General features: G+C 34.8%; 2 protein-coding genes across 7 annotated transcripts in view; both read right to left on the bottom strand.

Annotated features, from left to right (window-relative positions):
* The window catches only part of LOC145316476 (uncharacterized), a 12,688-nt gene extending 2,235 nt beyond the window's left edge, over positions 1 to 10,453 (bottom strand). The window contains exons 1-14 of one of the 2 annotated variants that reach the window (XR_013878512.1): positions 10,339 to 10,453; positions 9,675 to 9,782; positions 7,750 to 7,893; positions 7,219 to 7,317; positions 6,593 to 6,690; positions 5,779 to 5,889; positions 5,213 to 5,385; positions 4,699 to 4,897; positions 2,548 to 3,973; positions 2,189 to 2,298; positions 1,683 to 1,749; positions 996 to 1,166; positions 509 to 757; positions 137 to 194 (exon numbers count right to left, since the gene is read on the bottom strand). Coding sequence is in view for 1 of the 2 variants with exons in the window: in XM_080157013.1 (XP_080013139.1) it covers positions 638 to 757; positions 996 to 1,166; positions 1,683 to 1,749; positions 2,189 to 2,298; positions 2,548 to 3,973; positions 4,699 to 4,897; positions 5,213 to 5,385; positions 5,779 to 5,889; positions 6,593 to 6,690; positions 7,219 to 7,317; positions 7,750 to 7,893; positions 9,675 to 9,782; positions 10,339 to 10,401 (2,889 nt within the window). In the remaining variant the exon portion in view is untranslated. The remainder of the gene's footprint in view (positions 1 to 136; positions 195 to 508; positions 758 to 995; positions 1,167 to 1,682; positions 1,750 to 2,188; positions 2,299 to 2,547; positions 3,974 to 4,698; positions 4,898 to 5,212; positions 5,386 to 5,778; positions 5,890 to 6,592; positions 6,691 to 7,218; positions 7,318 to 7,749; positions 7,894 to 9,674; positions 9,783 to 10,338) is intronic. The other variant, XM_080157013.1, reaches the window with a different exon arrangement.
* LOC145316477 (uncharacterized) lies at positions 10,421 to 24,778 on the bottom strand. 5 transcript variants are annotated; one of them, XM_080157016.1, is made up of 14 exons: positions 24,673 to 24,778; positions 20,394 to 20,461; positions 19,358 to 19,437; positions 18,401 to 18,481; positions 17,616 to 17,705; positions 17,400 to 17,454; positions 16,526 to 16,662; positions 16,140 to 16,332; positions 15,398 to 15,511; positions 14,367 to 14,465; positions 13,531 to 13,609; positions 12,877 to 12,937; positions 12,534 to 12,711; positions 10,421 to 10,765 (listed from the first exon to the last, which is right to left on the bottom strand). In XM_080157016.1, the coding sequence occupies exons 1-13, from the start codon at positions 24,770 to 24,772 to the stop codon at positions 12,591 to 12,593; spliced, it is 1,278 nt and encodes a 425-aa protein (XP_080013142.1). In that variant the 5' UTR covers positions 24,773 to 24,778; the 3' UTR covers positions 10,421 to 10,765; positions 12,534 to 12,590. The 5 variants fall into 5 exon arrangements, with proteins under 5 accessions (XP_080013142.1, XP_080013140.1, XP_080013141.1 ...); XM_080157014.1 differs by lacking the exon at positions 17,400 to 17,454 and having other exon boundaries at positions 17,561 to 17,705; XM_080157015.1 differs by lacking the exon at positions 17,400 to 17,454 and having other exon boundaries at positions 10,421 to 10,761; positions 17,561 to 17,705.

Below are 24,778 nucleotides of genomic sequence, written 5' to 3'. Positions count from 1 at the left end.
TCTAGAAAAAAATTAGCACATTACGAACGTCATTAAGCATAAAATATACCGAATATAAATTGTATTCTATAAGCTTATTGTGATGGAGAATGACTTAATAATGGTTCAAAATTCTATTGAATAAAAAATCTCTTACAATTTAATGAAACAAGTTTGCAGTTTTGTTTCACTCCTACTGATTAATCTATAACTGTCTCTTAATCTCAGGGGTGTATATATTCTACATGGGGTCCCCTGCTCAGGGGGGGGGGGGGGGGGGGAATGAAAAATAAGTGGTTGGAGGGAAAAAAACTGAAAAAATTAAGAAAACTGAAAACATTTTTTCCATTTCCCCCCCTCCTTGGTGAAAAAAACTTTTTAAAATGTATGGTAGGAGGGATAAAATAAATAAAATATAGAGTTCTTTAAATATTTTCTCCCTACTTTGTGAGAAAAAACTAGGGGGGGAAGAAAAATAAAAATTTTTGTAGCAAAGAAAAAAAAAATAAATCTTGTGCAGAATATACACCCCTGCTTAATCTTAAAAATATTAAACTTAGGTTCAAATCGATGTGGTTAATGGAAAACAAAAATTACGAGACTTTTTAACGTTTGACGTAAATCAAAATCTCATAACAGGTAATGATTACCGAGCTCATTAATTTTCTTTTTCTGGTTCATTTTCAGCCTCCTGCTGCTTGTCAGCTTCTTCCTTGATATCTTCTATCTTCTTTTCTTCCTCCTTTATCTTTTCCTCAACTGGTTTGGAAGTGTCCTGGAGCAATGGATATATTATTACCTGGATCTTACACCAGATTTTCATGTTCTCTAATAAAGTGAAACACGAAGCCGGGCTAAAATAACGATTCCATCCTTCCACCATCCCCTTTACTCCATCATCTCCCCTCCTACTGGATAAACAAACTGGCCAATAAACGAGTTTTATGTTAGCAAGCTAAACGTGCGACAATTTTTACCCTGTCATAATATCCATGTATATTCTATATCCATTCCTGTAGGTCCACAACCTGAGGCTGTGGTGGGTTGTTAGCACCACCCTCAACATCACTCTCATCATCAGAATCTTTGTTGAAAATAATCTTTTCCTCTTGGGTTGAATCAGCGGCAGCTGTTTCTTCCAGAACACCAAAAAGATCATCAAATGTTTTTACAACATCTTTCTCAGCCTAAGATTATATTAACATTTAACAGAGCAATTTGTTTAATATCAAATCTTATCAAAACTAATGCCTTTTGAAATGAATACATTTGGATAATTTAACAACAAACTCAAAGTTTCTAAAAATGATTCTTAAGATGGTTATTTATACACAATAATTTGTACCATTAAATAAGGATTTTCTAGCAGAAAAATGCTTTTTGGTTATTTTTAGAAACTTTTGATTAAATTCAATAATACAAGGGACGTATTTTAGACTATATTATTCCGTAAAACAAAGCTTTTTTTCAAGAGAACTTAAAACCTTCCACACTGTTCTCATATTTTTTAAATAAGGGATTGGGGAATTAGATTTCCAACATTCAAAGTTTTAAAATGGATAATAGAAGGCCCAGGATATCAAAACTGGTATTAATCTTATGTCTTTCATATAATGCTTTACATGATTTTTCAGTATGGCTGAGAGCCGGTTCTAATCCAGCGGATATTAATCGGTTTCGAAGCCATAATGGAATATATTTACCTTTCCATTATCCTCGTCGTCAGAAAAGCTAACATCCATATTTTTGGTTGGACTTGAGGGAGGCTCTAAAACATTTATTTTGTTAGTGAACAAAATGGATAAGTTTTTTTTTTAATTAAGACTAGCAGGGTGACTAATAAGTGACTAGGTATCCTTTAAATATAGTAAGCTTTTTTTTGTGTGTAGTGAAGAATCTTGCTATCCGCTGAACCAATTTGGTTCTCCTTTACAACAAAGCTTTATATAGGTCCAGGAAAGGTTTATGACTATTTTGGGGAAGGGTATCTCCTTTCTCCTAAAAAATGTATTCCACCCAAAAAAAAAAATAGATTTAAATTTTAAAAAAGGGAGGGGGGGCTGTCGACTCGACTCCTCCTCCCCACCTTAATTCCCCTCCTCTAAATATTATTATCAGGGGGCGACAAAGAACATTGGGTTCTAACAAAAAAGTACAGAAAGCACCGGAAAAACACAAAATCCATAAGAAATAAAAGAATAGCTTAACTTCTTCAGCATTCAGCTTTTCTTTATGCTCTGATTCCACGTGAAGGTCTATAGCAGTTTTGGACAGGAAGATCCGGTTGCAATATATGCACATTTGTGCAGACTCTTCCTCCTTAATAAATTAACGTTTAAGAACCTAAAATTTGAAGTTAAATATATGATCTTTACAAGTGGATCTATTAAGTTCTGTACAATTGAACATAACTAATCAAACATGCAGAATTGAAGTCAAACAGACAGGCAGACTCTTCATGTAGAAATGCTTTGCTTTTGAGATGACTGTTTAAAGGCAAATTTTATTATCTTACACTCTTAAAACCAAGAAAATAATAATAAAAGTCAGAAATAAATTTGTTTTTACCTCAATGTTTTTAGAAGCCGTAGCAGGTTCCTCGTTTCTTATTGCTTTTTCTTCTACCACTACTTCCTTATCTTTATTTTTCTTGGGAGCTCCTCTGGATTTCTTTTCCTTTTTCACTTCAGAAGTTGGTAGTCTTTTAATACCCTCCATCACAGGAACAGCATTCCTAATCCTTTCAAACTCTTCGATAAACGGCAGGTTCTCTTGCAGGCTGGACACAGGTTCCCATGTATTGTCCTCTTCCTTATCATATCCTTTCCATTTCACGAGGTACATTGTTTTCTTGCCAGATCCTTTTTTGTCTAAAATCTTCTCAATTTCGTATTCTTCTTCAGCCTGTGGTTCCTCCTCATCAACTTGTGCTGGTTCATGGGTGTCAACTTCAGCGTTTGATTTGTCAGATTTTTTGGATTTACTGTTTACTTGTACAGGCCTTTTCTCCGATACCGGGCGGCCTCTTCGTTTTGGAAGTTCTTCCTCCGTCTTATTTTCGGCTTCGGGTTCAGAAACAGAACCATTTTTAGATATTTCTGGTATTACTTGTGATGACTCTCTGCTTCGCCTCGGTTTGTTATGTTCTGCAGGCTCATCTGTCTGGTTAGTGATCTCTTTAGTATTGTCTTCAGTCAGACGTCTGCCTCGCCTTGACTTACTTTTGTTAATTTCACCTGACTCTTCTTTCTCATTATCAACCATCTTAGTATTATCTCCAGTCTGCTGTCTACTTCTACGCGGCTTATTCTTTTTACTCTCTTCCGAGTCCTCTGTAACATTAATCTCCTCCATAGTATTATCTTCAGTCAGCTGTCTGCTTCGTCTTGACTTGTTACTTTCCTCTGACTCATCTGTTTGATTAATGACCTCATTCGTATTATCTTCGACTAGCTGTCTGCTTCGTCTTGACTTGTTCTTATTTGCTTCTGACTCATCTATGTTATCATTTGTCTCTTTATTAGTATCTTCGTTTAGCTGTCTACTTCTTCGTGGCTTATTCTTCTTGATATCATTCAACTCCGTCTGATTAATTATATCTGTTGCAGCATCTTCAGATTTTCTTTTCTTTGATTTAGTATTATTATCATCTTGCATATCAACACCACCATCCGGAATTGGTGGCGGATTTTTGGCTGGACGACGTCCGCGTTTTCGTGAATTTTCGTCTGGTGCTACGATGGAATTATTAGCATCTTCTTGAATATCCTCCGCAAATGAAATCTTACGTTTGCGTTTAGATCTGTTGTCAGGAACCTCTGTTGCAGTTGGTGCTTCAACAGTTTCATTTATCTGATTAGAGTCAGCAGTTACATCATCTTTCGCAGCTGTATCTATGATTGATGGTTCAATGTCCATGTTAACAGTTTGGCGGGATCTTCTTGAAGATTTTGATTCCTCTTGCTTTTTCTCATCAGGTTTACTTTTACTTTTCCTGAAGAATAAAAGCATACCTAGTTAGTAGTGATGGCAATCCGTCAAATTTTTGGGCCGGATTCGGATTACGGATTCTTAAAGAATTCGTCAAAAAAGTGACGGATTCCGGATTCTAGCAATATTTTAAAAGGATTTTAAATTAAAAAAAAAAAAAATAAGTGCTACATATGTCCTAAAAATCAATGTTCTTGGTGTTCTCTATAATTCACTTCTGAGAATCGAACCATATTTTAAAAGATATTATATATAATGAAGAAAATCTTTGCCTTTAAAAAGGAGTTGAAAGAAAAAACTCTAGACACTAATTTTAGCCTACCAAATAAGAATCCGGAATCCGCTATTAAAAAACGGATTCCGGATTCGGATTCTAAAATTGGCCAAAAATTGGGCGGATTCCGGATCGCCAACCCTAATAATTAGGTATTACCCATTGAATGCGAGGTCGAGTCCTCTGACATTTCAAATGATCGCTTAATGACCTTCCGATATCATTCATTTAAATCTGAACATGTTAATCTTTCTTGTTGAGAAATTAGTTTAAGTAACAGACAACCAACCCAGTCTTGAAATATTGCATATCTTAAACAATAATTTTTTTTTACTAGATCAGAAATTAAGAATAACAAATCATTTAATTAAGGCCTCTTGTTAAGTAGGGATTGGGCAATCAAAATTTGATAAGCAGATGCCATACCAATTTATCATTTAAAAATGAGAAAATACCTGCCACGCCTACCACCTCTTTCGCTTGTTATGACATCATTATCCTCAACTTGTCTATTAAAATCCTCAGCAACAGGCTCAACTGTGTCAGCAGCAGTAATGTTACTGCTATCAACATTTTCATTCATAGAAATATCCTTGTTTCTGGAAGCTCGTGTAGGTTTGTTTTTCTTCTTGGTACTAACGTTCCTTGCTGCGTCTATCAATAGAATAACTACTATAAAATACTATATTTATAAATGTATAAAAAGTTTACAAAGTATGGACGAATGACATAATACTATTACAAAAAAAAACAAGGAGCATGGAAAGAACTTCGTTTTCTTTCAATGATCAAAATACAATTAAGACCTTTGTCATGGAATTTTTTAGGTTCAAATGTTATGATATTCAATCAACCTCTAATACAGAGCGCATAAATTCTAGGGAACTGTCGCTAGTTAAACATAAAGAATCAATTCCTTTTGGGTACTTAATTACTTTACTTATTATTTTGAGGTGAAGATAATTTTACCTGAGATCGTCTGCTTTTCTGGCGCCACAGCAGGTTGTTGAATTTGTGGTTGCGGTTGTTCAGCGGCTGGTTGTGGTTGGTCAGCAGCTGGTAGTGTAGGTAAGCTCGTGGAGTTGTTTGCAGCTAGGGCTTCTACCATTACGGGAACTGTACTCATGTTTAGCATTAACACCCTGAATAGAGAAAAAATAAGATTATATAGAATACTTGTTACGCGCCAAGAGGCCTCTTGGGAATGTGGTCCTCCCCTCAGATAGTTAAAAGCTTTCTATGGCATATGAGAACCTACCCTGTAAAGGAGAATCATTTCAGTTCTTCGGTTAACGAGAACCTTCGGTGCAGACAGACATACAAACAGACAGAGATCCTGGTACTTTATTATAAGTATTTAATAGTTTTCTTAAGCTTGGGTGTGTGAGTAAATTGGGCTTTGTCTTAGGGTATAAGTATATTTACCACAATTCCCTCCAGGTGGTGGAGGGGGAGATCTTCATTGTAAAAGACTAGACTATAGAACAGTTTCATTAAGATAAATACTAAGCAGTTATTAACTTATTTGGTACTACCTTGTATTATCGTTGTTTGCCAACTGCTTTGCCTTCTCATAATATTTTTGGCTCATACCAGTTATCAGCTCTGTTGTGAACTCGGCAAGCACCTTCACTATTTCTTCCCCACTAAAAAAGCATAGAATGGTTGATACAAAAATTAACTAAGTCGTATTTAAGACAACTTAACTGGTATTCAGGGGTGTATATTCTGCAAATTTGACTTGGCGGAGGGTTTAAAAAAATAAATATGTGGTTAGGGGAAAAATTAAGAGAACTGAAAGCATTACATAAACCTAATCTTTTAAGGGCGTCGTGGCTCAGTGGTAACACACTGAGTTACAATGGTGAAGTTTCGTATTTCTCAGTCACAATACATTCATGCAACTTAAGACTGGTTGTGTAAGAATGGAGATTATTAGGTGGTTTGGATACCTGAAACGTTTTTACATATCTATATCAGTACAGCCCTTATCACAAGCTCCTTTACGGCGTGCGTTATTCATTACAATGACTTAATTGGAACACATGCCATACTCGGCGTTGGTGATGAAATAATGAGGAGCACTCCTGAGATAGGGGGTCAAGACATGTTGTGCTTGGACGTGGAGCTGGCCCTTAATGCTATACAATACATAAGTGTCTCGACCTACTCCATGACTAATTAGGTTCAAACACCAAGAAACTAGGGAAAATCAATCAATAAATAAACATTTATCTGATCTGTTGAAATATCAATAAAACAAAAAACTTTTCCTCCGGAAATAAATTATCCTTATCTAGACAAAGTGTATTTTTTTCACTATTATCAATTGTTCAAATATTTTCTAACCTTTGGGTATTATTCTCTATTTGTTGAGTTGATGTAGTTGGAATGTTGATATTAGTGGGTACTACGGTTGCATTTACTTCTGTGATTTCACTGGTTTCCTGGATTAACAAATATTGCATGAAAGGGATAGTTCCATGGACCATGATACAGATTCAATCAGTTCTCTTAATAGTTAAAAGCAGGGTGTCGGATCCGTATAATTTTGATGCGGCTCCGGATCCGGCTCTGGCTCCTACCGTAAAATTATATCATTTTTGTTCATTATTGAATTCGATAAAATGAAATAAATAGGTAATATAAAATATTTTGCTTTTATTTGATTAAAGCTTTATAAAGAAGAAGAATGTGTGTCTATTTGTTAAGTAACAATAGTTTTTCCGTTTATTATATAGAAATAGACCGTTGCCAAATTATAATATTACTTGCATTTTACATCAATCATAATTCTTTCGAGTATGTGCCGAAAAAAGGGCAGTTGCTATCATTGAACAAAATAAAAACAACTGGAATCTGGCATTTTAAGTTTTAAAAAAATATGTTTATATTTATATTAATTTACCATATGACGGTGAAAGGGATGAAGCTCCTTGTTGAAAAACTTAGCCTAGCATATTGTTAGTTCCTACCTGTGGTATTTGATTTGAAACATCAATTATTAGTTGTAGAATACTAACGAGATTCATAAATTCATCCTTTTCTTCCAACGATTCAAACTTAGTCTCGCCCTAAAAAAAATAACTGAGAAAAAAATTTTTTTAAAGACGGGAGAGGCACTTGAACTCAAAACCATAATACATATTCAGTCCATTGAACTGAAATTTTAGCATAAATAACGTTTACTCGCTGATATAAGCTAAACGAAAAAAACCCTAAGTAGCAATTGTAAGAAAAAATCACTTAGCCCATTAACAGGTAAAACTAGTATATACAGACAAAAATTCATACACCGAAAGGAAAATTAAACAGCAATCACATTGATTCATTGTGAACCGTTGGACCTGAAGTTACAGGTAAATATTTTGGTCTATAATACTCATTTAGTTTTTAAGAAATATTTTTATTTCTTATGGCTTCATAGTTCAAAAGGATTTTAATGCAAAGACACAGTGTCTAAGCAGGACAAATTAACAATCCCCTTTGAAAATATTCTACCTTACCTGATACAGATACTGGATAACTTTGGTTAATGCATTGCTGGTGACCCCAGGTAGAGATATGTGCGTGGTTGCTCCGGGATACAGACGGTCACGTGTTGTGTCGAAAAACTCTTGCAATAGCACAGACTTTCCCAAAAACATTACCTAAATTAAAAACAAAATAAGATAACTGTCTTTTCATGTTCAGAAACAAATACAAATAATTTCGGCTTAGACAAGCCACAAGAAAATAAAATAAGTGTCTTAACTAGGGATGGGAATCCGTCGAGTTTTTAGGCCGGATTCGGATTCCGGATTCTGAAGGAATCCGTCAAAAAAAGTGACGGATTCTTGCGGATTCCGGATTCTTATTTTTGGCGGATTCCGGATTCGGATTCCGGATTCTAGCAGTATTTTAAAAGGCCGTCCGTCACAGAGGGATAGCTTTTTTCGTTAATTTATCACTATGTTACTTGGTTGAAGCCTTGATTTGTTTAAAGTGTTGACTTCCAGCATAACTAAAACATTTACATCACATTAGTAAATTTAAAAATTTAAGTGCTACGTATGTCCTAAAAATGTGCTTGGTATTTTCTAACCTATTTAAATTAAATTTAGCCTACCAATTTAGAATCCGGAATCCGCTATAAAAAACGGATTCCGGATCCGGATTCGGATTCCAAAATTGGCCGAAAATTCGGCGGATTCCGGATTCGGATTCCGGATCCGGATTCCCATCACTAGTCTTAACACAGAGACACACTTTTGGAGACCATTGTTTTCAAGGTCCTTGAGGCGATACAAACAACGAGCTCGAAAGCAATAAAAAAAATAAGGGGGGGGGGGGGGGGCGTCGTAGCTCAGTGGTAACGCACTGAGTTACGGTGATGAGAGTTCGAGTTCTAGTCCCCATGTGGCAAGTCGAATTTGTCTGTTGAATACATTCACGCAACTTCCCCTGGTTGTTGAAGAAGCGGATTATTGAGTAAGTTTGGATACTTAATAGTCACGTACATAATATCGGTACTACCCTTATCCCAAGCTCCTCTGCGGAGAGCGTCATTCATTACGGTGACTTAATTTGGGACACCTGCCATACTCGGCGAGGGTGAGGTAATAATGAGTAGCTCTCATGAGATAGCGGGTCAAGTCATAATGTGCTTGAACGTGGAGCTTGATAGCCCTAGTGGTTATACAAAAGTGTCTCAGCCTACTCCATGACTACTTAGGTCCAAACCCTAGGAGACTATGGCTAATCAATCAATTAATAAGGGGGGGGGGGGGGAGTTTTGACACATTTGCGTAAACCTGGCACCAAGGCTTTATCTTTGGACTGAGAGGATAGGTTATTTGAGATAAAATCATTCTAATATGATGAATTTCACGAAGTTTTAAGACTTTTTGGATAGGCCTCCAGGTTCCGGAGCTCCAGGCCTCCAGGTGGTCTCTGTACAGGTAAAAGTGAAAAAAAAATTTTTTTTTGAAGTTAAAAATCAACTTATAAAACAAAATATGCATATTTTTTCTTCAAATATGTGAATAATATTTAAACATATGCATATTTTGTTTTATAAGTTGACCTGTAACTTTAAAAAAAAAAAATTTCATTTTTACCTATACAGAGACCACCTGGAGGCCTGGAGCTCCGGAACCTGGAGGCCTATCCAAAAAATCTTAAAACTTCGTGAAATTTATCATATAAGAATGATTTTATCATTAATAGCCTATCCTTTCAGTCCAAAGATAAAGCCTAGGTGCCAGGTTTACGCAAATGTGTCAAAACTCCCCCCCCCCCTTGATAGAAAAAGTAAAAATTATAGATATGCCTCTTTCAAATACTTAAATCTTGATCATAAACTTTTCGGATCACTTTAAATTAACAGAAATCCGACTTTTTAAGTAATGAGTGCATGTAAGAAAGAAAAATGCTGCAAAACTTAACTGACCTTATGAGCGTACACAGCTGACCCATCGTCGCAATGGAAGACAACGTCAGCATGATTTTGTAAGCCTTCATCGCTGCAAAGTTTCAGCGCGTTTGTGCTCATACACCTTTGATGGTTTTATTTGATTAATATTTTTTTCTTTTATATTTGTTCTTTAAACTTGTCATAAGATAATTTCTAGTGTGGCTCCGAAACCTATTAATATCCGCTGGAGTAGAACCGGATCTCAGCCACACATAGCATTGTACTACAGACAGTTTTTCCGAAATTAAAATTGAAATTCATAAAATCAATAAGTTATTTTAGCCCGGGCATTCGGAGCTAACAAAACTGGCTTTAATCTAATAAATTTTCATTTTAATATCAACGAATAGCTGTCTATAATAAGCATCGATAAATAACTTTTCTTTTTTTTTGGAATTAATATGATCAGCTGATATCATTTGGCGAAGATATGATATAAAAGTACGAATTTATATTTATAATAGCTAAAAATACTAAAAATAAATGCAAATAATGTTTTAAAGTTATTTATAATTCAAAATAATAGAATACAGAGGGTTTCGTCAATATAGTTAAAAATAACTATTACGAGTTAAAATACGAAAATTTTTAAGTTTGTTTGTAATAAATATACATGATAAACTTAATCAAATAAATTCCTAAAGTGCTGTTCTTTGGATATTTCTGGCATAGTGCTGTGAGATTTCCGCTTATTTTTCCGCATTTTTACTTTTAAAATTTCGTTTGTCTAAAAAAATCAACAGTTTCAATTGAAAAAATATAATATTTTATCGTAAAAAATTGTTAATTCGACGATTTCTTAAAAATTATTGAAATAAGACAATAACAGTTTAAAAATAACACACTAAAAATAAAATCACATTAAATTTTTCACATTTAACGAGACAAATTTGAATTTTAACAAATAATAAGCGTCGTATTTTATATATTTTAGTTGATGAAATTTTTTGTTATCGTCGCCTTTTGTTTATGTGAGTTGAATTAGTGTACACTCGATACAGTGGCCGAATTCAGGGTTGCGTTGTAGATCCCAATTTCTTATATTTTTTCATAAAGTCAGTTTCTAACTAGGAAATACATACTTTAATAATAATTAAAACATCTTTTAATATATAAAACAATGGTTATTTATCGCATAGTATTACAATAAAGGTACTAAGAAAGAGAGGGAATGTCTGATTGAGCCAATAGGAGAATCGCATCGGAATTTACATTGGATCTCATTGGTTAAAATTATGTACACATTTTCCTACGAAGGCATGTTTTTTTTCATTTCATACATACATAAAAGTCAGCTGCTAACAGTATATTTTCTTAGTAGTAAGCTTTGCGGAATCAGAATTAATTGCCCAAAAATTTCGTTTACAATTTGAAAGCTTGAAACAAAGTTGGATTCTTAAAAAAAAAGTTAGGCTGGCAACTCGCTGGTGAGGCAAAATTATTTTTGTGAAAAATCCTCCAAAATCGAATAAAAAAATTTACAAAAATGAAATAAAATCTTAAGAGGGTTATTAACATATGATTTTGTTTAATTTTTGTATATTTTTAATGTGCTTTTGGATGATTTTTCACAAAAATAATTTTGCCTCACTATCGAATAGCGAGTCTATCATTTTTTAAGAATCCACATCAGCTTGAGTCGAAAGTAAACAATACTTTTGTCTGCTAGGAATGTTCTCTCTTAGATTTGACGAAAAAAGGGTTCAGAATATTCTTCTACTCTTCTATTTCTATTAGTATTACAGACAGCTTTCCGCGGATAATAAAATGAGTAATAAAAGTTGGTATTGATTTTTATTTTAGTATTATAGTGAAAAATTGTCTGAAATACGATGCAATACATGATTTTTTAGTATGACTTAGAAGCGGTTCTAATCCTGTGGATGTTAATTGGTTTCCAAGTCATACTGGAAAGTAAGTTAAAATAATTTCTTTAGATCAATGCTAGTTATATTTTCTCTTTCCAAAATCGGATAAGTATTTCTTTTAACATAAGGAAAATGGCGTAAAAACAAGTCTAATTTTGTTAGGTAGATAACAAAAGCAAAAAAATAAAATTATGGAGAGGGAAAAGATTACTACTATATGTCAATAATTGATACAGATTCGAATGTATGTACGTGGTGTTACGACAGTGGAAAAATTGTCTTAAATTAAGGTTGCTTACATCGACATAATTGATCGGTCAGTTCGTTTATCGAGGAGGGGATGGGGTCGTTATTTTGACCAGCTTTACAAGTTTCACTTAATTATAGAGTACATGATAACCTGGTGTAGATTAAGAGATATAAGTTTTCCGGAATTGTAATGTAGGGAGTAGATTTGAAATCTGCATCAAATTTTAAGGATTTTTTTTTATAAAATTCGTTTTTTGTATAATTCTTTATCTAAAAGCGGAAATACAAATTAAGTTAATTAATTTTGGCATCTGTGATTGGTGGATTTAAAAAATCTGAGCTCTGATTGGATGTCGTACATCATTCAACCAATTAGAGCGCAGGTAGTTTAAAATCCACCTATCCTATTGGTCAAAATTAATTAACTTAAAATGTATTTTCGCTTTTAGATAAAGAATTTTACAAAAAACGAATTTTATAAAAAATCCTTAAAATTTGATGCAGATTTCAAATCTACTCCCTACATTAAAATTCCGGAAAACTTATATCTCTTAGTGTAGATCAAAGATAATGCCAATATATTTCTTGATATACGATCTAAACCGTTGAAATATTACAACAATTACTTTATTGATAACGATTTAAACCAGTTTCAAAGCTGAAAAATGTGCTTTAGATATAACTGTCGATATTAATATAAACACTAAAAAAAATTTACCTTTAAGAAAAAAAACGTTTTTGCTCTAATTTTTTTTTACACATCTAGCTTTTTAGATTATTGTTTAAGAAAATCTACATTAAGCGAGAGAATAGTGCCGTTCTCATTCCTCTCAAGAAGATCAACCTCTATTTTCTCATTGTCCACAATATCATTGACTCTGATGAGAAGATCTCCCCTGTTGAATGAAGCTTTTTATAGTTCCTATAAAAACTGAGAGTCACACTGGCCTACCATTGGTCAATTAAACCATATACTGGCCTGCCGTTTATTCTGTGTATTAGCGTATAATTGGTCATTTGTATTGTATGACGTCATTTTTTTTATTGGCACTATAAAGAGCTTCCTGTTAAATACATCTTTCACCAGTCTCTTGAATTCTTGCCTCTTAGACTCACAATACTCTGAAACACAAATTTTAGAGTATTTTTGTCAGGAACGGAGGTGACATTGGGCCCAAAATCTTTACAAACATATTCTCTCATTATTTGGCAGGAAAGCTTACGGGGCTTTTGTTTAATCATACAAAATAAACTTTTATACCGATTATTGCAAGTTCAATTGTAATTGAAGGGGTAATTATGATTATCGTCCATTGTAATATAACTTAAGATTCCTGTTTTTTTTTTTGCAGAAATGTTTATTTGAAGTCGTATTGCTATTATTCACGTCTCTGGAAATATTTAAACATCAATGGTTATAGTACATGTGCATATATTGGCAGGGGAAAATTTTTCGTCAGTTTAGGTTGTCAATAAACAAGATAAAAGGCCACAAATTTGATATAATTGGAAACAATTTTTATTGTGCATTAGTGGATATGCCTCTAGAGGCCTTTAAGGGCACTTCTTAACATGACCTATGAGAAGCTACAAAGTAAAGGAGAACAATATCGGTTCAGCAGTTAACGAGATCCTTCGGAACACAAAGGCAGACAGACAGAGATCTTGTCACTTTACTTTAAGAATTGTTCTATCCCCATACCGGTAGAACTTACCCATTGATTGAGACCCAGAAAGAAATGCTCTAATTCCCATGAACGGGTACATCAGGAAACCTGGGCGGATATTATAAACCTTAAAACAAAATCAGATTCAAAACTTCTAATTTTGATAAAAAAAAAAATCATTTTAAAAATTAGTGTAAGAGTTTAACATCCGAGGCAAAAGATCTAGAATATTACTGGTGTGATTATGCTGTGCTTTTCAGAAAAGCTTTGAAATTTAACCTCTTGTTAAACCCCTAACTATTGCCCTAAAGACTAGGGGGGTGTCCGCTAATTCTTAACAAAGTGAAGAAGTGAAAATTACTGAAATGATTACTAAAAATATGTTGATTCTAAAAAAGGAAATATTTTTCAGCCTACAATTATAAAGTAAAAGCAGCAGTGCATTTTCTCGTGGCTTAAGAGGCTGCAATTTTGAAAAAATAAATGTTGTCAAGTACATGTTTTAAAATGCTTTTAATGACATACAGACCAGAGGTGGATCCTTAAAAATTTGCCCCACTAATCGCTAAGTGGGGCAAAATTGTTTTCGTGAAAAATCCTCCAAAATAACATAAAAAATCTACAAAAATTAAATAAAATCTTATGTCAATAACTCTTCTATGATTTTGTTTAATTTTTGTAGTTTTTTTTAATGTGATTTTGGTGGATTTTTCACGAAAACAATTTTGCCCCACTAAGCGATTAGTGGGGAATTTTTTTTTTAAGAATCCACCTCAGGAATAAGAAATCAAATCCACTTCGAATTAATCTGCCAATTTTTGGATAAAAACCTCATACTCAAAGTAAAGAGTAACTGTGCTACTATTATAAATACAAAACTAAACCTGAGGATGCCAAGCATTGTGACCAGAATCCAGAATAGTGACTAGATATTTGTTGTCTATGATTTCTACAACTTTTCCTCGGCACCACACACCATTCTCCTGATCATTGGCTTTTATTTTTTTTTGGTGGGTTTTCATCAGGGCTCGGCAGCAGCGCGTAAGCCGCCTGTAAGCCTTAGAGAAATCAACTTTTACAAAATAAAAATCAGCTGGAAGTCTAAACATGATCGACCAAAATATGGCGATCCCTTTTTAAAAAGTTTTTAAAATCATCCAGACAGGATTCAATTTGAGACTTGGTCGCGGCTGACGCACGGCTGCCGAGCCCTGGTTTCCATCGTACTTTTTACTCTGTGTTTTAGTCTGTAATTACTATTTCTTAAAGATTTGTATAATAGTTGGAGGAAAAATTCAGTATGAAATTTAGAACGATAAGAGCTATCCGTTACGGACGGACTGCCTAAATAGAATAGCTGCGCTTGTAAGTAAAAAAAAACACAGAGCTGGATCTTTAAAACGTTTTGATGGTGCGCTGAATCGGGTCGATTTAGAGGTGAACCGGAGGTGCGCTGATGGTGCGCCACAGCTACTGCTATTTTACATGAATCTTTAAAAAGATTTTCGGCGCGGTGTTGCTAGATTGCTGGCGACACTCAATAACATATCCATACGTGCCGGTACAATTTTATAACTTAAGTCGAGCAGTACGGTGTTTTATATAAAATAATATATAATTTATTTTAAAAATGACTATAAAAATGTTTTCACGATAGTTTTGCAATAAAATATCAAACTAATTTTTTAAAAATATTTATTTCTTAAATATGATTCAACCCGATTTAGCGCGGCAATGCCACTAGTTGAGTACCATTGGCGCGCTGGTACCGCGCCACTGGCCGCGCTAAATCGCCCATGCCAATTCGATTTAAAGATTGGTATTAATAATCTGATGGTGTGCTGAAATGAATCGCCCCGGTTCAGCGCACCTCTAAATGATTTAAAGATCCAGCTCTGGTTTAATAAGATTAAACCTGTACAACGACAATCTGATTAACAACAACTTTATCCATGTGTAAGATCTCCAGAGCATTGTACAATTCATAATGAGAGTTCATCCTTCTGCGTAACAATTCCATTCTTTTGGCCTGTAATTATAATAGACTACAATTTGACAGGACTTGGACGCAACATTCAATTTTTTATTTGGGCCACACCGCAGCAAAGGGACACAGGAAATTGTCATGTGTGACGCCATAAAATTAATACAACGTCTATTATCCATCTCTTGTTAAGGGGGTTCCCTTCCTATTCTCTCATTCTTTCTTTTTAGACGTATTTTTATGATGTCAAACATGACACTTTCCGCTGTCCCGCTTCAAAGCCGTTGATAATGGGCAACCAAACTGGACTATTTTGGGTAGACTAACTGCCTTGCTTGAAGATGCAGAAACAATACCAGAGATACAAAAATTGTAGCAGAGCTACCGTTTGTCAAATATTTCAACAATCTATAGCTAATCTCACCTAAGAATGGGTGACAATGTTTTATTCCGTGGCGTGCACAGGGTTTAACCAAGGGGGTTCTTTTGTTGATGGGGGTGAATAAAAGAGAGAAAATTACCAATTGAAACTTCTAGGGGAATGTTAACTTCCCTCTTCAGTACAATGACAAAGTATTAAAATATGTAGATAATGAAAAAACACATAACCATTATGGAAAACAGACTGAAACAATTTATTTTTAGAGTAGCTTCGTTATTTAATTGATTTCACCTCAGATATCATGAAAAGGCCCATACTTCTCGGACTCTTGACAAAAGTCCATGCCACATTGTATACGAGACCTTTCTTAATCAGTGGCAACACAGTTTGATCCACCGAATAGAACGGGGTCTCAATCTCCACCTCGTTTTCCCAAATAATATGAGATGTATCTCTGATAAAATTCTGCACAGGACCTGATGACAAAGCTTTTAATAGAAAATGACACCATACTGGCCTACCATTGGTCAATGAAAATGTAAACTGGCCTATCATTGGTCAATTAAAATGTCCATTGGTCTGACTGCTGTAATTTAGTCTGTGTATTGGCCTATCATTGGTCATTTGTATTGTATGACGACGTTTTTATAGGCATGTTAAAAAGCTTCCCTGATGACTTGTTAATCCATTGTTGTTGTTGCTGCCATCTCTTTTGTTTGTCAGCTTCTTCGCCAATGTAGAAAAGTTTTCCATCTTTTACACAAAAATCCTCCTCCATCAATACTAGTCCTTCTGTTATAAATTCTTCAACACTCTAGAAAAGTTTAAATTATACCTAATGAAATTAAACCAATAAAATTTTAAAACAATTCAATATTTCAAGCTTGTTAACTTAGTGAACTTACACTAGAAAGAGGATTAATAAAAATCAAAACTGTATTTGTGAATTGATCTCTACAAGTGTATGATAGTATGTGTATGGGACCAAGAGACAAAGAAGCATTGCGAAAGAAGAGAAATACTTATTAGAATAAATGGTCCCAGAACAAACGCAGGAGTGACAAACGTCAGAGTGGACAAACGCTGGAGTTATGACATATCTGGTGGCATACAACCGTGCTACTTTGTGCACAGGTATACCATCCTCATGGGTCAATATTTAGAGATTTAGATGGAAAGAACAAAATACTTTAAGTATAGAGTAGCTGCTGTATTAAGATCAGCTAACCTTGAATCCATAATTGTGCACATCAGATACACGACATATCTGGTGGAATACAACCTTGCTACATTGTGTACAGGTATACCATCCTCATGGGACAATATTTAGAGATTTAAATAGACAATACTCTATTTATAGAGTATCTGCTGTACTAAGTTTAGTTAACCTTGAACCCATAATTGTGCACATTCAGATACATGACATATCTGGTGGCATACAACCTTGCTACATTGTGCACAGTAATACCATCCTCAATATCCTCAATATTTAGAGATTTAGATAGACAATACTCTATTTATAGAGTATCTGCTGTACTAAGTTTAGTTAACCTTGAACCCATAATTGTGCACATCCAGATACATGACATATCTGGTGGCATACAACCTTGCTACATTGTGCACAGTAATACCATCCTCATGGGACAATATTAAGAGATTTAGATAGATAATACTCTAATTATAGAGTATCTGCTGTATTAAGATCAGCTAACCTTGAATCCATAATTGTGCACATCAAGATACATGACATATCTGGTGGCATACAACCGTGCTACATTGTGCACAGGTATACCATTCTCGTGGGCCAGCAACAGGTTCACCAGGTTTACCATCGTCTCAACGGGGATTTTCTTGTTCCTTCACATACAATTCGTAGTGGGACAAAGTGACTCAAAAATCAGCCATGTGTCGTCATAGAAATAAGGAACATTAGAGAAGAAGTGGGAAAATGCCCTAAAGAAGACATGGACAAACCCTCATTTTTTGTGAAGTCACATGGCTGATTTTTATATAATATTATTGGTAATAATTCATAGTTATATTCGCAAATGTATAAGGAGTGGTAATCAAATTTTCAGTTTTTTTTTATGTGCGCAATTTAGTATTTATGTTTAGGGATTTAAGTAAATCATCTTTTTTCTAATCACAACTCAAAAAATTGTTGTGTCTTGAATGACTATGACTCTATCATTATATGGATCCAAAGGGATAAGACAATAGCCGACGAATTGTTGTACATCCCCTATGATGAAACACAAAATCACCCCATCTGTAGATTACAATAAATAAAATGGTTGAAACGTATGGACACTCAACTTAATTAACCAAACCCTAAAAATTCAATAAAAGTCCTCAAACTTGTTAAAGATACAAATAAAAAAAGTTTCAAACTTTGGGAACTACTAGTGTAATAATCAGTCCAATGTCCCCTCCCTTCCTGGCATATCATATATCTTGTCCTCACTATAAGACTGCACTAAAGCGTCTCTAAATACGAAGACCAAACCGTCAAACTGGGGGTACAAAGCGATGAAAAATAATTTATATCCAACCTTTGTTGATTATATTTAAGAGCATTCTGAGTTAGCTGATTATATCCACCACTTAGTGATTCCTTCTGTTTTAGCGTCATTCTTAATAACAAAATAATTATCTATCGCATCGTATTATAGGCAGCTTTCCGCGGACACCATGGAAAATGTCCCAATTTTGTATAACTATTGCGGAACATGTTCCAGTTACGTCATATTTTTCATTCCCAAAAAAGGGAAGGGGGAAAGAAAAAAAAAGGGAAGGGGAGAAGGAAAAATAGATGGGAGAAAAGGGGGTTTTCCCCATCTCTTTTGAGGAGATTTTCTTCCCCCCTTCTCTTTTTCGGGAAAGAAAAATATGACGTAACTGGAACATGTTCCGCAAAAGTTATACAAAATTGGGACAGTTTCCATGGTGTCCTTTCCGCGAATAATAAAATGAAAAGATTAAAACCAGTTTTGATAGATCCCAGGGGCCGAAGTCCCTGGCTAACAAAACTGGAATTAATATTATGAATTTTATTTTAATATTCGTAGAAAACTGGCTATAATACGATACATGATTTTTCAGTATTTTTCATACCGGTTCAAATCCAGCGGATATTTATCGGTTTCGAAGCCATACTGGAAAACAAGAATTACAACTTCTAATTTATAAAAGGCGAAGACTAAAAAGTTGGACACAGACTGAAGTAGTTATTAGCACATACTTGATTATAAGAATTTTCGTATAAAATCTAAAATTAGTAGACCGTGGAATTGAATCTTCCTATCAATTTCAGACGTCAATCCCAAATCGCATCTGAAATAGTCCCACAAAAGATAGTATTAGGTATACTGCAATTGTAAACAAAAATGGTGCTATTATTCAAATATACTTTTGAGCCTCCGAACCCTAACCCCAATCCTTTTTATTTTTTGAAAGTTTACGTATGATCTTTGTGATATAAGAGAAATTGCATAAACCCCAAATTATACCTGGTAAGATGTTCAGTTGGGGTGAAGGGTTTAGCCTTTACCAACACATCTCCAGATTCAAGTATAGTAACGGTACAAACCTTCAACAAGAACAAAAACGCTAAATTTTTATAAGCACAGCGCTCTATGAAAAGGGTATGTCACACTGACAGACTGTTAACTCTTTTCAACTAAGTTCCGTAAATTTTGTTCTCCTTTTAGCGAATTGGAAAGAGAGGGGTAGGTTTCTAGTAGATTCCGTAAAGGTTATGTGTTATAAGTTAAAACAGTAGAACGATAAAAATTTATGTTAACTTTTACTTTTTTTGTCTAAAGTTCTTTTCCATAAGATATACACATATTTAGTGAATATTATCGTTCTACTACTATTTTTAAGCCTTAACACACAAACCTTTACGGATTCTACCAGAAACCTACCTCTCTTTTATTACTGTTTTGTTACTTCTTGACAAAATGTTTTTGTTCCCGTTTTGGGCCACATTTTTCTCTTTCTCATTTGGGATGGTAGCGGTACCCTCCCCAAAAATAGCTATAAACATTATAAACATTCTCATGACTTATCAGAAGCTACCCTGTAGAGGAGAACCATATCGGTTCAGCGGTTCGCGAGAGCCTTCTGACCACAAAAACACAGATTCTGTGACTTAAATATAAGGATAACCGATGAATAATATGTTCATTTATAGTCAAGTACATAATATCAGTACTACCCTTATCCCAAGCTCCTCTGCGGAGAGCGTCATTCATTACGATGACTTAATTTGGGACACCTGCCATACTCGGCGAGGGTGCGGTAATAATGAGTAGCTCTCATGAGATAGCGGGTCAAGTCATAATGTGCTTGAACGTGGAGCTTGATTGCCCAAGTGGCTATACAAAAGTGTCTCAGCCTACTCCATGACTACTTAGGTCCAAACCCTAAGAGACTATGGCTAATCAATCAATCAATCAATCAATGTTCATTTAGAGCTAAAGCATACATACTCTTATATAAAATAGACATCCAAGAACTTTTTAAAAAATGGATGTTCATTACCTGAATCAAACTCTCAAGATAATCTACCAACGAAGAGAATCCAAAGTTTCTGAAGGGAACTTCCTCACCTTTAAACAAATGTTAAATGCCATAGTAAAGTCAAACAAGCATTTATTACTTTTTAAAAAAGTAGAAGTATCTTAATTTAGAAACATTAATCTGTGGATATAAGGTACAAGGTTGCGAAGCCGGAGCCGAGAAACGCCATATTTTGCTGGAGCCGTTTTTTTCGTTAAAAAACGGCTCCGGCTCCGGGTTACCTAAAAAATAGATTTTTTATTAATCAACATTTGGTAATTCTGTTGTGTCCTGATCAAATGCCCCTTTTAAGTCCATTTTTATCAACAAATTAAACTTTTAAACCTTCAAAAGTAAAAAATAGACTTGGCAAAAAATTATGTAGAGCTTTTCTTGATTTAAGGTCGGAGCCGGAGTAAAATTCGGAGCCGTTATTTTTACAGGCGGCTCCGCGGAGCCGCACCAAAATCAAACGGCTCCGCATCCCTGGTGTGTACTATGTAGCAGAAAGAACAATGTGTGCAATTGCAGGGATCTAAAGTATAAGACAACGGCCGATAAATTGATGTACATTCATAATGATGATACACAAAATTACCCTTTCTGTAGATTAAAATTACTGGTTGAAACATTAAGTAATTAAATATCTCCTCCCTCCCTGGTGTAATTGAGTATAATAAAGGCCAAGTTATGTTAAGGAATTGATAGCCCCGACGACGCGATATTAGCTAGACATAGGATATCCCCCCCTCCATGATATTTATTTTAAAAATAAGGGGGAGGGGCCAATGCTTGATAGGCGCACTATCTTGAACAGTATACCATCTCTATAATAACGTCTTAAAATAAAATAAAACACAATTATATTGTATATAAGGGGGGAGGGGGGGGGTTCGTAATGACATCTATTCGTAAACCGTGAGCAAAATGGTCTAAATATTTAGCTAGACCCTTCAGACTTGGTATATAAGCCTAGTCCTATAGGAGTTACATCTAAATGGCAAAAAAATACAAAATTTTTTATTTTAAGGTTAGGTTAGGTAATAAAAACCCTGCGGAAATGGGGTTTTAGGGCTTTTTTGGTCTATTTTGATGTGGAAACTTACCTTAAATTGTTTTTTCTTAGGGTTTTATCTCAAATACACTGTGTCTATTCATATGAACATTATTTAAGATGATTCAGCAAGTCTTGAACCGACCCCAGGGGGCTAGGTGGGTGGCCCGCAGGGGTCAAGTGCATTCTTCCCAATATATATGTTGTGATACATCAAATTATAGGTTTTTTAGGTCAAGGAACTCAAATTCAGAGCTAAAATAAGCATTAGACTAATCTGAAGCTAGCCCCAGCGGGCTAGGTTGGTGGCCCGCATGGGTTAAGTGCATTTTTTCCAATATATAACTTGTTATATATCAAAATATAGGTTTTTTAGGTCAAGAAACTCAAATTCTCAGCGAAAATTAGCATTAGACTAACCTGGAGATAACCCCCCCGTGCTAGGTTGGTTTTCTGCAGGGCTTAAGAGCATTTACCTAACCTAACCAAGAAACTTACTTATATTTTTACAGGTTTTTCTTGAATAAACTATGTCTTTTAATGAGGACTTTATTTAAGATGATCCAGCAAGTCAGGGACTAACCCCAGCGGGCTAGGTGGGTGGCCCGCAGGGGTTAAGTGCATTTTTCCCAATATATATGTTTTGATACATAAAATTATAAGTTTTTTAGGTCAGTAACTCAAATTCAGAGCTAGAATTAGCATAAGATTAATCTGAAGCTAGCCCCAGGCTAGCTTCAGATTAGTCTGATTCTATTATTAGCTCTAAATTTGAATTTCTGGACCTAAAAAACCTATAATTTTATGTATGACAACACATACTTTTTAAAAATGCACTTAACCCCTGCGGGCCACCCACTTAGCCTGCTGGGGTCGGTCCCCGACTTGCTTGATCATCTTTAATGTTCTCATAAATAGACACAGTTTATTCCAGAAAAAAAACCCTAAAAAAAAACAAGTAAGGTTCTAGGTTAGGTTAGGTAAAATGCACTTAAGACTTGCAGGCAACCCACCTAGCCCGCTGGGGCTAGCTTCAGATTAATCTCATGCTAATTCTATCTCTGAATTTGAATTACTGACCTAAAAAACTTGTAATTTGATGTATCACAACATATATATTGGGAAAAATGCACTTAACCCCTGCGGGCCACCCACCTAGCCCGCTGGGGTCAGTCTCCGACATGCTGAATCATCTTAAATAAAGTCCTCATTAATAGACACAGTTTATTTAAGAAAAACCTGTAAAAATATAAGTAAGTTTCTAGGTTAGGTTAGGTAAATGCTCTTAAGCCCTGCAGAAAACCAACCTAGCCCGGGGGGGTTAGCTTTAGGTTAGTTTAATGCTAATTTTCGCTGAGAATTTGAGTTTCTTGACCTAGAAAACCTATATTTTGATATATAACAAGATATATATTGGAAAAATGCACTTAACCCCTGCGGGCCACCAACCTAGCCCGCTGGGGCTAGCTTCAGATTAGTCTAATGCTTATTTTAGCTCTGAATTTGAGTTCCTTGACCTAAAAAACCTATAATTTGATGTATCACAACATATACAATATTGGGGAAAATGCACTTAACCCCTGCGGGCCACCCACCTAGCCCCCTGGAGTCGGTCCAAGACTTGCTGAATCATCTTAAATAATGTCCATATGAATAGACACAGTGTATTTGAGTTAAAACCCTAAGAAAAAACAATTTAAGGTAAGTTTCCACATCAAAATAGACCAAAAAAAGCCTAAAAACCCCATTTCCGCAGGGTTTTTCTTACCTAACCTAACCTTAAAATTAAAAATTTTGGATTTTTTTGCCATTTAGATGTAATACCTATAGGACTAGGCTTATATACCAAGTTTGAAGGGTCTAGCTAAATATTTAGACCATTTTGCTCACGGTTTACGAATAGATGTCATTACGAACCCCCCCCCCCCCCTTATATTTGTATATACAGATAATACTGTTAGTTCTAGGGTTGGCAATCCACCCTAAAAAAATAGCGGATTAATCCGTGGATTGCGCATTTTTTTTGCGGATTTTCGATCATGGCAATGTTTTAAATGTATTTTTGTAAATAAAAAAAATTCTAGCCTTTATAGCGGCCATTTTCTTACCCTTACTTAACCAAACCTAAAAGTTAATATACCTACAATAAAATACTTGTTTTGCCATATTTTAAAAGAAATCTTTTTAGTGATACAAAAGTCAATGAAAATTTACAATCCGAATCCGCAATTTCAATTTCGGATTCTGGGTCCAAAATTTAGGAGGATTGCGAACCCTAGTTAATTCAACCTATTAAAATGCTACGTAACGTAGATATTTCATTTGTTAGTTAAGCTTCGCTCATATGGAAATAAATTATGCTTGTTTTCGGATGTTTCTGTGGGCAAGATTTAAATACCAATACTGTGACGTTAAAGATAATCTTTTTAATCTGGTAATTACGTAACCGGGACCTATATGAAGCTTCGATAAAAAGAACTTTTTATCAGTTACGTAATTATTGAAGTCTTAGGCTTCAGACAATAATCTTTCCATACTGATTTGTCTAATAGGATGAACAAGTGTAGTCGATGTAGGTTAAATACAGAGCAATAGTGTCAAGGAAGCCAGTCAGGGTTGTAGCTCCCCGTACAATTTAAACAATGATGACAACATCCATAAAAGCGAAGCTCTGAAACGGTAGGACAAATGAAAATTAACACTTGTAGAGTGTCAGAACTGAATAATCAGAATGTATATGTATATTAGTTGAAACAAATTTGTAAATTTGTTGAAAAACTGCTTAAATACAGGCTAATGTTTAAGGACATACTTTTATTTTTAGGATTTAATAATAGAGATGCCTCGCTTATAACATGTACTTTGTTGTCCTAGGAATAATTATTTCAAAAATCAGATGAATGGGATAATTGCACAAATATAAATTAGCTGTTAATTAAGATGAAAATCAACATGTTTAAAATGGACGTACGGACATTGTGGTAACGATTATAAAGTTGTTACGCTTTCTAAATCGTAATTGATGAAATGCACTATGTCCCAATTTAGGTTCTGACAAAAAAGTCAAAGCACCTTCAAACGCACTGTGTAAAAGCTTTCCGTTCCGGAGGGACCTACCCTAATTATAGAAAAGCTTCGCTTTTGAAAACCATCAAAAATTAGGGGGTAGATCATTTTGAAAAACCTAATAACAATCTAAAATAATACCAACAAAGTTTCTGTATTCATTTCTAAACTGTGAAATGATTAATCCATCTGGAAAGGGCTGCAGGACTGACCGCATTAGCTTCTCATTATTCGGGATCATTTTCAA

This window comes from Acartia tonsa, chromosome 4 (genome assembly GCF_053477335.1).
Source record: "Acartia tonsa isolate MP-2025a chromosome 4, ASM5347733v1, whole genome shotgun sequence".
Lineage (NCBI taxonomy): Eukaryota > Metazoa > Arthropoda > Copepoda > Calanoida > Acartiidae > Acartia > Acartia tonsa.
Note: the sequence above shows the minus strand (reverse complement) of the source record. Positions and strands in the feature narration are given on the sequence as shown.